Consider the following 12,500-nt stretch of genomic DNA (forward strand, 5'->3'; position numbering starts at 1 on the left):
TTTTAGATTCATGAAATCAGATAAATGAGAAATGAATCAGTAAAAAATTTAAATGAGAAAGGGACTTTTCTTTTGAGTTATATGCATGAATTGAGGGCAGAACTATCTAGTTAAAACAGTTATATTCCAGGAAACAGAAACTGTGCGAAAACCCATTGTTAAGTTTAAAAAAAAACTGAGACAACCTAAAATGAACGGTCAAATCCCTATTTAAATTAAACAAATTTTTATTCATCAATTTGAATGTTTCCTAAAAAATATTGGATTGAATTGATTAGTTCAATCTCGACGATTGAATAATAATAGGTTATTATGATTTCGAGCAAGCCGCTATGGTGAAATTGGTAGACACGCTGCTCTTAGGAAGCAGTGCTAGAGCATCTCGGTTCGAGTCCGAGTGGCGGCATGGCATCTTCTAAAAGAGATACAATAATCCCTATAATGAATAATGAATTCAATTCCCGATTCCCATTCCGGGATCTTCTTTTTTTTATTTTGTAAAGACGAAGAAACAAATTCTATTTATGATATTTTCGACTTTAGAGCATATATTAACTCATATCTCCTTTTCGGTCGTTTCAATTGTAATTACAATTCATTTGATAACCTTATTAGTCGATGAAATCGTAGGACTTTCTGATTCGTCAGAAAAGGGCATGATAGCTACTTTTTTCTGTATAACAGGATTATTAGTCACTCGTTGGATTTATTTGGGACATTTCCCATTAAGTGATTTGTATGAATCATTAATTTTCCTTTCATGGAGTTTCTCCATTATTCATATAGTTCCATATTTTAAAAAACATAAAAATCATTTAAGCGCACTAACCGCGCCAAGTGCTATTTTTACCCAAGGATTTGCTACTTCAGGTCTTTTAACTGAAATGCATCAATCCGAAATATTAGTACCCGCTCTCCAATCCCAGTGGTTAATGATGCATGTAAGTATGATGGTATTGGGTTATGCAGCTCTTTTATGTGGATCATTATTATCAGTAGCTCTTTTAGTCATTACATTTCGACAAGACATAAGGATTCTTTGTAAAAACAATCATTTTTTAAATAAGTCATTTTCCTTTGATGAGATCCAATATATGAATAAAGGAAACAATGTTTTACAAAACACTTCTTTTCTTTCTGTTAGGAATTATTACAGGGCCCAATTTATTCAACAATTGGATCATTGGAGTTATCGTGTTATTAGTTTAGGGTTTCTTTTTTTAACCATAGGTATTCTTTCGGGAGCAGTGTGGGCTAATGAGGCATGGGGATCATATTGGAATTGGGACCCAAAAGAAACTTGGGCATTTATTACTTGGACCATATTCGCGATTTATTTACATACTCGAACAAATAAAAATTTGCAAGTCGCAAATTCTGCAATTGTGGCTTCTATGGGCTTTCTTATAATTTGGATATGCTATTTTGGGGTCAATCTATTAGGAATAGGGCTACATAGTTATGGTTCATTTACATTTTCATCTAACCTTTGAATTGAGGAAAGGACTGATGAATACAGACACAGGGTAGTGTATATATATATAAACTTTGTGTAAGCCGGGGAAAACCAGAACCATTTGAATCACTGCACTACTTGATTCAAATGGTTCTCACAAACGCCAAACGTATTCAATTCATTTTTTTTTTTTTACTTAACTCAAGAGGAGAAAAAAAAAGAAGTCTTTTTTTCATTTTCATTGTACAGCGAACAATTTTAAAAACCATAGGGTTAATTTTTTATTTTTTGTTTTATTCATGAAAACTATCTATAAAAAAAATTAGATAGAATAGCTTCAACCTTGTCAACTGATAATGAGAGAACGAAATCCGGGTAAATACCAATACCTATTACGGGTAGAAAGATAGAGATCAAAACAAATAACTCTCGCGGTCCAGAATCAAAAAAATAAGAGTTTGGGGCATTAAATAGCTTGTATCCATAGAACATCTGGCGTGACATAGATAATGAATAAATAGGAGTTAATATCATTCCAATTGCCATTACAAAAGTAATTAGTATTTTTGGCATTAAAAGAAATTTTTGGCTGGTAATTATTCCAAAAAAGACTATCAATTCTGCAACAAAACCGCTCATGCCCGGTAATGCAAGGGAAGCCATCGATAAGATACTGAACATTGTGAATATTTTTGGCATTGGGATAGCTATTCCGCCCATCTCGTCGAGATAAATAAGACGTATTCTATCATAACTGGTTCCTGCCAAGAAAAAAAGCGCAGCACCAAGAAATCCATGAGAGATTATTTGTAAAATGGCTCCGTTGAGTCCCGTATCGGTTATAGAACCAATTCCTATAATTATGAAACCCATATGAGATACAGAGGAATAGGCTATTCTTTTTTTTAAATTACGTTGACCAGAAGATGTTGAAGCTGCATAGATTATTTGCATTGTACCTACTACTACCAACCAGGGAGAAAATATAGAATGAGCGTGGGGTAATAATTCCATATTGATCCGAACCAAACCATACGCTCCCATTTTTAATAAGATTCCAGCTAGAAGCATACAAGTACTATAATGTGCTTCTCCATGGGTGTCTGGTAACCATGTATGTAGTGGGATAATCGGTGATTTGACAGCAAAAGCAATAAAAAATCCAATATAGAATATTATTTCCAATGCCACAGGATACGATTGATTAGCCGATGTTTCAAAATTTAATGTTGGTTCGTTGGAACCATATAAGCCGATACCCAGAACCCCCAGTAAGAGAAAAATGGAACCTCCTGCAGTGTACAAAATAAACTTTGTAGCTGAGTACAGACGTTTCTTTCCCCCCCACATAGATAGAAGTAGATAAACCGGAATTAATTCTAACTCCCACATGATGAAAAAAAGTAAAAGGTCCCGAGAAGAAAATGATCCTATTTGACCGCTGTACATTGCTAACATCAGGAAATGGAATAATCGGGAATCTCGAGTAACTGGCCAAGCCGCTAAAGTAGCTAAAGTGGTGATAAATCCCGTCAGTAAAATGGGTCCTATAGACAGTCCATCTATTCCTAATCTCCAGTCAAAATCAAAAAAATTGATCCATTTATAATCCTCCACCAGTTGGATTAATGGATCATCTAATTGGAAATGATAACAGAATACATAGGTTGTTAGAAGTAGTTCTAACATACATATAAATATAGTATACCATCTAATTACCTTATTTCCTCTATGAGGGAGAAAAAAAATTAAGGAACCTGCGGATATCGGCAAAACTACAATTAGTGTTAACCAAGGAAAATAATTCGTAGTAAAGACAAGATATACTTGAACCAGAAAAACCGGTTCTCGAAAAAAAAAAAAAAATATATATTATTTTCGAGAACGGGTTTTTGTCGGTAAAATAAAAATAAAAATGTATTCAAGTAGAGTTTTCTGGAACGTATCAATAAGCTAGACCCATGCTGCGAGTTGTTTCATGCCATAAATAAACCCGAACACTCAAGAAATCTGTTGGACAGGCAGATTCACATCTCTTACAACCGACGCAGTCTTCTGTCCTTGGAGCAGAAGCAATTTGCTTAGCTTTACATCCGTCCCAAGGTATCATTTCTAATACATCTGTGGGGCAGGCACGGACACATTGAGTACACCCTATACATGTATCATAAATCTTTACTGAATGTGACATTGGATCTATAAATTTTTAAACGTCATAAATTTTCGATCTAGTCAATTTTTAAATGAATCATATATCTAAACACTAGATGAATCAATGACTTACCAGAATTTTTCTAATCAATTTACTTCTGGATCGACTCATGAGAGAGGGCCAAGATACTTTGATTGATTTCTTACGTTTTCGCAAACATAATCATACGTTACGTATTATACATGCTAATTTGAATTGATGAATATTCTAATTTCTATATTAATACTACTTATTCAACAAATTCGATTGATTAATACGAGTTGATTTTCTATTACGATAAATTGACGAAACAATAGCTGGTCCAATAGCAGCTTCAGCGGCTGCAATAGCTATAACAAAAATTGAGAAAATGTCTCCTTTTAATTGTCGATTATCAAAAAAATCAGAAAATGTTACGAAATTTATATTAACTGCATTCAGTATAAGTTCAAGACACATAAGAGCTCTAACCATATTTCGACTCGTGATCAATCCATAGATACCGATAGAAAATAAATAGGCACTCAAAACAAGTACATGTTCGAGCATCATTGATCAACTCCTTATCAATCTCGATTCATTTCATTTAAATATGAACAACAATTCAACCGGTTGGATTGACTAGAATATAACAAATATAACAAGTACGGAACAAAAAAATATATTAGTAATAGATCGAACTAAAAGCATTTCTATTTTATACATGAAGAATCTTCAAATATAATTGAAGGGAAATGAATGTGATAAGATAGAAAAAGTTTTGATTTGGATTGCTTAAAGATTTATTACTGACGGGCCACAGCAATTGCACCTATCAAAGCAACTAAAAGAATTATCGAAATTAGTTCAAATGGAAGAAAAAAATCTGTTGATAAATGAATTCCAATTTGTTGACTATTACTTATCAAATCTTGCTCTATAATTTGGTTTGATCTTGTAGTCCAAATAATCCCGTACCATGACGTATCTAGAATAGTAGTAATTAGTGAAGCAAAAATACTTGTACAAACTACCGAAGTAACCCCATCTCCAACGGTCCAAAGATTAAAATCTTTGTAATATTCTGAACCATTCATGAACATCACAGCAAATATGATTAAAACATTTATAGCTCCCACGTAAATAAGGAGCTGTGCAGCAGCTACAAAATGGGAGTTTGATGGAATATAGAATAAGGATATACAAACAAAAACCAATCCCAATGAAAAGGCAGAATAGATCGGATTGGTAAGTAATACCACTCCTAGACCTCCTAATATAAGACCTGATCCCAGAAAGACTAAAAGAAAATCATGTATTGGTCCAGGTAAATCCATTAAAAATAAAAGATAAAAAATCGAAATGTTTCATGACCTTATTGACCTGACCAGGAAAAAGTTACCCTACCCTATTTTTTTATGAAACCGCCTAATTGAATTAAATACTAATAGATGTGGATTGATGTAGATACAGTTATTGGACCAATTTCATTCTTTATCCGAAAGAGTAGTTCAAAACCTATATATTTCGAAATAATTCCGGATATATAAATAGATTTTCAATCCAAATTAAGCCATGATTCTCACCAACAAATAAATAGTTGGGATTTGTAGTTATTGACCAAGCAAAAAGAAAGAAACCTCATTACTTTATTATTACTTTAGATCAAAACTGAGTCTTAATAATTGATAATTGTTCTTGAATCAATGCGTTTATTCACTTGTTATTTGAGGTGAATTCAAAATTGTTCGAATTGTGTAATCGTCAATTACTGACATTGGTAAACGACCCAAAGCAATTTGATTATAATTCAATTCGTGACGATCATAAGTGGAAAGTTCATATTCTTCAGTCATTGATAAACAATTTGTTGGACAATACTCAACGCAATTACCACAAAATATACAGATTCCGAAATCAATACTGTAATTAAGCAATTGTTTCTTTCGAATATCAGTTTCCAATTTCCAATCAACAACAGGTAGATCTATAGGACATACACGAACACATACTTCACAAGCAATGCATTTATCAAATTCAAAGTGGATTCGACCGCGGAAACGCTCCGATGTGATCAATTTTTCATAAGGATATTGAATAGTTACAGGTAAACGATTTGCGTGGGACAAGGTAATCATGAAACTTTGACCAATATACCTTGCAGCTCGTACTGTTTGTTGACCATAATTCATGAACCCAGTTACCATAGGGAACATATCGTGAATATCTAATGAATAATTTATTGTTTGTTTCTTTCTCTTGTTTGAGACAAGTTGTGAATATCGTATTCTTTTACAGTGAAAGGAGTTGGGAAGAAGTTGTTAATAATAGATTACCTAGAGAAATAGGTAAAAGAAATTTCCATCCAAGATTTAATAGTTGGTCCATTCTCAGCCTAGGTAAAGTCCATCTTGTTGTGATAGGAATGAACAAGAACAAATAAGTTTTGGCTAATGTAATAAAGATACCAATTGTCGTTCCAAAGACTTCACCCGCTTTATTTATTTCAAAAAACTCAGGAACAAATATGTACGGAATAGAGAGATCCCAACCTCCCAAGTAAAGAACTGTTACAAATAATGAAGAAACTAGTAGATTTAGATAAGAAGCAACGTAAAATAAACCAAATTTGATACCCGAATATTCGGTTTGATAACCTGCTACTAATTCTTCTTCTGCTTCTGGTAAATCAAAAGGCAATCTTTCGCATTCGGCTAGGGAAGAAATTAGAAAAACGATAAACCCTATAGGTTGACGCCACAAATTCCACCCCCAAAAACCATATTTTGACTGCGCCTCAACTATATCAACTGTACTTGAACTGTTAGATAATCATAGTCGGTGATAACATCACTGCTCCCATCGCTATTACAGAACCGTACATGAGATTTTCACTTCATACGGCTCCTCGAGGGCCACAAATTAATCTAGGGACCGGGTCGGTATTATTTATTTATCTTGATATATTTGTAGGATAGATAGAGTCAAAATCTACCGGAAGGTCCCGGAATTAGGCCAATGGAATTCTGTCTGCTATAATCTATAATAATAATAAATAAAAAAGGTACTTCTGAATTGCTCTCATCCTTTAATATTTTCTTTGTTGAGTAATAACTTAATCCTTCAATAAAATACTCCTTGCAGAAATATCAATAGATATTTCAACCCCGCCTTTTCCATTACGAAAAAGAATTAGACATTATATTAGTTCATGAATCCTGACAAGAATTCTATCTCTATGAATATGGATATAAGAAAGAAAGAATAAGAAAAGATTTTTTCTATTGTAATTACATTCTTTCTTTTTTTTTTTCGTTCCTAGTCTTCTTTCTAAAAAAAGTGAAGGGGGCTTTAAAAGAAAGTAAAGGATTATTTCGTTCCTGATAGCTATTTCTTTAATTAGTGGATAGGAGCATACTCTGGATCGGAATCATGGGGAGTACTGCCTGATCATTTCTACTAATTTAAAGCCCCAATTAGTATTCCTTTTATGCAAAAATGTCCCTTGGATAACTTACATAATCTCCATTACTAATCCTTTATGTACCTTGGTGTTCCTAGCCATCCACTTATTTTTGCTCAATCCCCCCGTTATGGTACTACATATATGTTAATACATAGAAAAGATAGTGAAAACAAAACTCCATACAGTTGGTCTTTTGAACCCGCTTCAAGTCGTGATTGATGCCTAATCAATCAATCTTGGGATAAACAGACAGTCTCTACTGCTTGCTTATGTTTATTTCCGCTTAACTCTTGTACATAGGAAATGAGACTCAATCCTTTTACTGCGAATTTATAAGCTGTTTTATTTCACTCATATAACTATCTGATTTAGTTTATCAACCCGAATGATGAATAAAAAATGACGATATTTATTCAATTCATTCAACTTCTTTCCTATAAAAAAAGAAAGAAAAGAAAGGGAATAGAGAAAGGTTTATGTCTCAACGAATCGCACGTAGAGATATTGATAACACGCATAGAGTTAATGGTATTTCATAACTAATTGATTGAGCAGCAGCTCGTAGACCACCTAAAAAGGAATATTTATTATTTGATCCATATCCTGACATAAGAAGTCCAATGGGAGCAATACTTGAAATGGCGATCCATAAAAAAACACCGATATTGAGATCGGATAGAACAAGGTTAGAGCCAAAAGGAATTATTAAATAACTTAGTAGAATTGATATGACTGCTATGGATGGTCCGATACTGAATAAACGAGTATCTCCTCTAGATGGAAGAAGATTCTCTTTGAAAAGTAGTTTTGTGCCATCTGCTAGAGCTTGAAGAATTCCCAAAGGACCGGCATATTCAGGTCCAATACGTTGTTGTATCCCTGCGGATATTTCTCTTTCTAACCACACAATTGCTAGTACACCTATTGTGATTCCCAATACAGGAGTAAAAATAGGTACAAGCATCCATATGATCCCATAAACCTCTTTTAAGTATTCCAATCGGGAAAAAGAATTGATATCTTGTACTTCTGGTGTATCAATTATCATTTCAACGATCAACTTCTCCCATAATTATATCTATGCTACCTAGTATCGTCATAATGTCAGCCAATTTCATTCTTTTAACTAACTGAGGAAGAATTTGCAAATTGATAAAACCCGGCGGTCGAATTTTCCATCTCCAAGGAAAAACATTCTGATCCCCTATCAGAAAAATTCCCAACTCTCCCTTTGGGGCTTCGACTCTCACATAAAGTTCTTGTTTCGACAATTCAAAAGTGGGAGAAGGCTTTTTACTAATAAATCGATATTCAAAATCATTCAATTCGGGATCCCTCGCTCTATCAAAGCATCGGATTTCTAAATTCTCATACGGCCCTCCCGGAATTCCTTCCAGAGCCTGTTGAATAATTTTTATAGATGCCACCATTTCACCAATTCGTACTAAATAACGAGATAATGAATCTCCTTCTTTTTGCCATTGGACTTCCCAATCAAATTCGTCATAACACTCATAATGATCAACTTTACGAAGATCCCATTGTATTCCGGAAGCTCGTAGCATTGGTCCTGACAAACCCCAATTTATTGCTTCTTCTACACCAATAATGCCTACTCCCTCAACTCGTTCTAAAAAAATAGGATTACGCGTAATAAGTTTTTGATATTCAGCAACCCCTGTTAAAAAATAATCGCAGAAATCCAAACATTTATCTATCCATCCATGCGGTAGATCAGCAGCTACTCCTCCTATACGAAAATAATTATGCATCATTCTCATACCGGTGGCAGCTTCGAATAGATCATAGACTAACTCTCTTTCTCTGAAAATATAGAAGAAAGGAGTCTGTGCACCAATATCTGCCATAAAAGGGCCAAGCCATAATAAATGAGAAGCTATACGACTCAACTCCAACATAATCACTCTAATATAGCTGGCTCTTTTAGGTACTTGAATATTTCCCAACTGCTCTGGTGCATTTACGGTTATTGCTTCTGTGAACATAGTAGCTAAATAATCCCAACGTGTTACATAAGGCAAATATTGTATAATTGTTCGGTTTTCTGCAATTTTTTCCATCCCTCTGTGCAAATAACCTAGTATTGGTTCACAGTCAATAACATCTTCACCATCTAAAGTAACGATGAGTCGAAGAACACCGTGCATTGATGGGTGATGAGGACCCATATTGACTATCATGAGGTCTTCTCTTGTAGCTGGTACATTCATAGGTTTTCCCCTGATTCATTCTTCCATGAATTGCTGAAAACGAAAAGAAGTTCATCAAAATTCAAGATCTACTAAATCAAATAATTCAAAAGGACTCTTCAAATTAACGAATTTTTGTCTCCCGAATACCCAACTGACCAATTAATTCTTTATAACGTACTCTATTTTTCTTTGCCAAATAAGACAGCAACCGTTGACGTTTTCCCAGAATTTTCCGTAGACCTCTCTGAGATAAATAGTCTTTTCTGTGCAATTCCAAATGTGAAGTAAGTCTTCGGATCTTATTGGTGAAACTGAATACTTGAAATTCAACAGATCCCCTATTTGCTTCTTTTTGAGAAATAACTGAGATGAATAAGTTTTTTACCATAAAACGAAATCTTCTCTTCCCTCCCTTTTTTTCTTTTTTAAAAATTTGAATTTTACCCATCAGTAATATAATAATATTATAATTATAATAATAATATTATTATGCCGGTCATTTTAATCTAGTATACGCAATAATCTTTATTTCGTTATGGATACCTCGTTTATGAAATAAAATTAATCAATATCAATAAAAAATCTAATTGATACGTATTAGTATCATGCATCAGAATGTAATGTAAGACATCGCATGTGTGCATTTGTTTACTTTCATATACTAGATCTAGTAAGGATATATAAAAAATGTGACATCAACGAATTTTCAATCGTGGATACATATGTATCCTTATCATACTAAAACAACTACCATTATTGGTATCAAACCAATAGCGATTCATACAAGCTAAATCTTCTAATCGATAATTGGGCCAGAGAAATAACTTTAATTTTTTTAATTTAATTAATTGATTTTTATCTCTATCAAGATGTTTGTTTTCATCCAAAAATTTATTACAGCTGTTCCCATTGCAAAATACTGGATTTCTAGCCACACCACTCCTATTCCTCAAATTGAAACAAATTAGAATTCTAAATTTTCTACGACGTCTAGGCGATAAAATATTTTCAGGAACAAGCAAATCATAATGATTTTTGTCTTTATTTCCAATCATCTTTTGACATCTTGCACTGAATTTATCACAATTCTTATTATCAACATATCTTTCTTCTCGGTATCTTTGATTAGTTTGGTACTTACTCTTATGAACCAATGAAATACCTATAGTTTGATACATAATAAATTGTCCATCATTTTTTACAGACAGACGAATTGGTTCGATAATAAATATACCTCTTTTCATTTTCATCAATTCTGTAAGAGTTAAATCTTTATGAACCGGTATTAGATCCAGACTCATTTCTCCCCTTTGAATAGCAGATATACAAATTTCTCTTGGATTTATCAGTCTAAGCAGGAGACAATATACCTTGATATTATTGATCATTTTTTGATTTAAAGAATCATCCCATCTCAATTGAAAAAGCAAATATCTTTTTAGGAATAAATCGAGTTCTGCTTCCGTGTGATTCTTGAATTGCTTTTTCTTTGTACGTTTTTGCATGTCTGAGTCTGATCCTGCATAATCTTCTTCAATATCTTTTTCGTGGTTTGAGAGGACTGATTCAAGATTTCCTTGGTTTTGTACATCTGATCCAAGATCTACTTGTCCTGCGGATTCTTTTTCTTCTTGATTTCGATTCTCTAATTTTAAAAGTTTTTTTTCATTGGATGATATAAAAAGATTCCCTTTTTGCTTTCTATTGCTATTTCTATTTTTACTATAATTTTTATTTCCATTAAAATTTAAAAGAAGTAATTTGATTGGTATAACCCAGGGTTTCATTTTATATGTATTATAAAGTAGCACAAATTCTGGGAAGAACCAAGGTTCCAGATTCGATATGGAACGATTTAGTATTTCTTCATTCATCCCCATCCAATCAAAAAGGTCTTTTTGATTGGATGGTTTGATTTCTTGATCTTGTGTGAGATAAAAAAGACCTTTCTTATCAATTATTTGATAATTATTCGACCCGGTCTTGGTATTTTTATTACTGTTGATACTGGTATTGATCCAGACCTCAATATCGACCTTCTTTCTAAAGCAAAAATGGAGAATTTTCCAATCAAAATATTTTCTATCCGGGTTTTTCTTTATATACTCTATATACATAATATCATCTTCGCCTAGGTAATTATTGATAGGGATACCTTCCAGCATATCAAAAAATTTGCGTTTATGTGTGTTGTAATTATAAGAAATATCTTGGTTATTATTTACTTGTAATGGTGATCCATAAATATATGAGTCATTCTTATCTTCATAATTAATATATTTATATGATAAAAGGTCATATCTATAGTGTTTTTTAAAATTTTCTTTTTGATTCGTTAATGAGTCTGCTTCATAATCATTTTGTTTGTTGTAATGAATTAATTGATCTTTTTGAGATAAATCCCATTTGCTTAAATCTTTATTTTGATTTTGAGCCACACAATGTTGATTTACTCTATTTCGCCACTTTTGTGGTACTAATCTAGACCATATAATCGGAGATAAATATTTATATTGATAATGACCTCTTAACCAGTTCTTCCATTGATTCATTCCAGAATTACGAAGTTTCTTATGTCTTAATTCGTAATGAAATATTTCGTGTGCTCCAAAACCAAAATAATCTTTTCTTTCGTTCTTAAGAAAAAGAGATGTTCCGTTATATTGAAGGACAGATCTTAACTTATACAAGTTAATAACTTGGGTTTGTGATAATTTGTAAAATACATATGCTTGTGACAAGGAGGATAAGTCACAAAAAATCTGTGAACTCTTATTACTAATACTAGAAACTGACCTTTTTATAATCGAAATAAAGTGAATTTTCTTTTGATTTGGTTTACCAATTCTTTTTTGATTTCTTTCATTATTGTAAACGTATTTATCAATAATTTTTTTTGTTGATTCAATAAAAAATTGTGCATTGGTTCTGGGAATATTAATGAGACATAGAAGAATATCTATGTATATCCTTTCAATGAAAAATTTTATAAAATAATGTAATTTGCGAATTAATCGAGAATTCCTTCTTTTTAATATTTGCCAAATGCTTTTTTGTGATTCTAATCTTTTAGCATTATAACTAGCTTTGTTAGGGCTAATATTTATCTCTGGAGTTAGAAAGAGTTTTTTCTTGTCTTTTATAATTTTTTCTATTTTTTTTCTAATTGTGCTTGTTCTATCAGTCAGATCTTTC

At 32.6% G+C, this 12,500-nt stretch overlaps 10 protein-coding genes and 1 non-coding gene across 11 annotated transcripts in view; 2 read left to right on the forward strand and 9 right to left on the reverse strand. All coding sequences in view use genetic code 11, as the record gives it.

Moving 5' to 3' along the window:
- The first annotated feature begins 326 nt into the window (after nt 1-326).
- Nucleotides 327-406, forward strand: trnL-UAG. The gene has a single exon. It is a non-coding gene; the product is annotated as a tRNA-Leu (tRNA).
- Nucleotides 407-524: 118 nt separating this feature from the next.
- Nucleotides 525-1,493, forward strand: ccsA (cytochrome c biogenesis protein). Its single transcript has one exon. It carries the CDS (start codon nt 525-527, stop codon nt 1,491-1,493), a length of 969 nt encoding a protein of 322 aa, YP_567127.1.
- Nucleotides 1,494-1,762: 269 nt separating this feature from the next.
- ndhD (NADH dehydrogenase subunit 4) lies at nt 1,763-3,265 on the reverse strand. The gene has a single exon. The coding sequence runs from the start codon at nt 3,263-3,265 to the stop codon at nt 1,763-1,765; it is 1,503 nt and encodes a 500-aa protein (YP_567128.1).
- Nucleotides 3,266-3,401: 136 nt separating this feature from the next.
- On the reverse strand, nt 3,402-3,647 carry psaC (photosystem I subunit VII). The gene has a single exon. It carries the CDS (start codon nt 3,645-3,647, stop codon nt 3,402-3,404), a length of 246 nt encoding a protein of 81 aa, YP_567129.1.
- Nucleotides 3,648-3,893: 246 nt separating this feature from the next.
- Nucleotides 3,894-4,199, reverse strand: ndhE (NADH dehydrogenase subunit 4L). Its single transcript has one exon. The coding sequence runs from the start codon at nt 4,197-4,199 to the stop codon at nt 3,894-3,896; it is 306 nt and encodes a 101-aa protein (YP_567130.1).
- A 233-nt stretch (nt 4,200-4,432) lies between these two features.
- ndhG (NADH dehydrogenase subunit 6) lies at nt 4,433-4,963 on the reverse strand. Its single transcript has one exon. It carries the CDS (start codon nt 4,961-4,963, stop codon nt 4,433-4,435), a length of 531 nt encoding a protein of 176 aa, YP_567131.1.
- Nucleotides 4,964-5,338: 375 nt separating this feature from the next.
- On the reverse strand, nt 5,339-5,842 carry ndhI (NADH dehydrogenase subunit I). Its single transcript has one exon. It carries the CDS (start codon nt 5,840-5,842, stop codon nt 5,339-5,341), a length of 504 nt encoding a protein of 167 aa, YP_567132.1.
- Nucleotides 5,843-5,918: 76 nt separating this feature from the next.
- On the reverse strand, nt 5,919-8,140 carry ndhA (NADH dehydrogenase subunit 1). Its single transcript has 2 exons — nt 7,589-8,140; nt 5,919-6,458 (listed from the first exon to the last, which is right to left on the reverse strand). The coding sequence occupies exons 1-2, from the start codon at nt 8,138-8,140 to the stop codon at nt 5,919-5,921; spliced, it is 1,092 nt and encodes a 363-aa protein (YP_567133.1).
- A 1-nt stretch (nt 8,141) lies between these two features.
- On the reverse strand, nt 8,142-9,323 carry ndhH (NADH dehydrogenase subunit 7). The gene has a single exon. The coding sequence runs from the start codon at nt 9,321-9,323 to the stop codon at nt 8,142-8,144; it is 1,182 nt and encodes a 393-aa protein (YP_567134.1).
- A 103-nt stretch (nt 9,324-9,426) lies between these two features.
- Nucleotides 9,427-9,693, reverse strand: rps15 (ribosomal protein S15). Its single transcript has one exon. The coding sequence runs from the start codon at nt 9,691-9,693 to the stop codon at nt 9,427-9,429; it is 267 nt and encodes an 88-aa protein (YP_567135.1).
- Nucleotides 9,694-10,000: 307 nt separating this feature from the next.
- ycf1 (hypothetical chloroplast RF1) overlaps nt 10,001-12,500 on the reverse strand; it is a 5,682-nt gene continuing 3,182 nt past the window's right edge. Inside the window, exon 1 of the mRNA in view lies at nt 10,001-12,500. This exon is cut by the window's right edge and continues 3,182 nt beyond it. Within this exon, the coding sequence (YP_567136.1) occupies nt 10,001-12,500 (2,500 nt within the window).

Source organism: Vitis vinifera, chloroplast, assembly GCF_030704535.1.
Source record: "Vitis vinifera chloroplast, complete genome".
NCBI lineage: Eukaryota > Viridiplantae > Streptophyta > Magnoliopsida > Vitales > Vitaceae > Vitis > Vitis vinifera.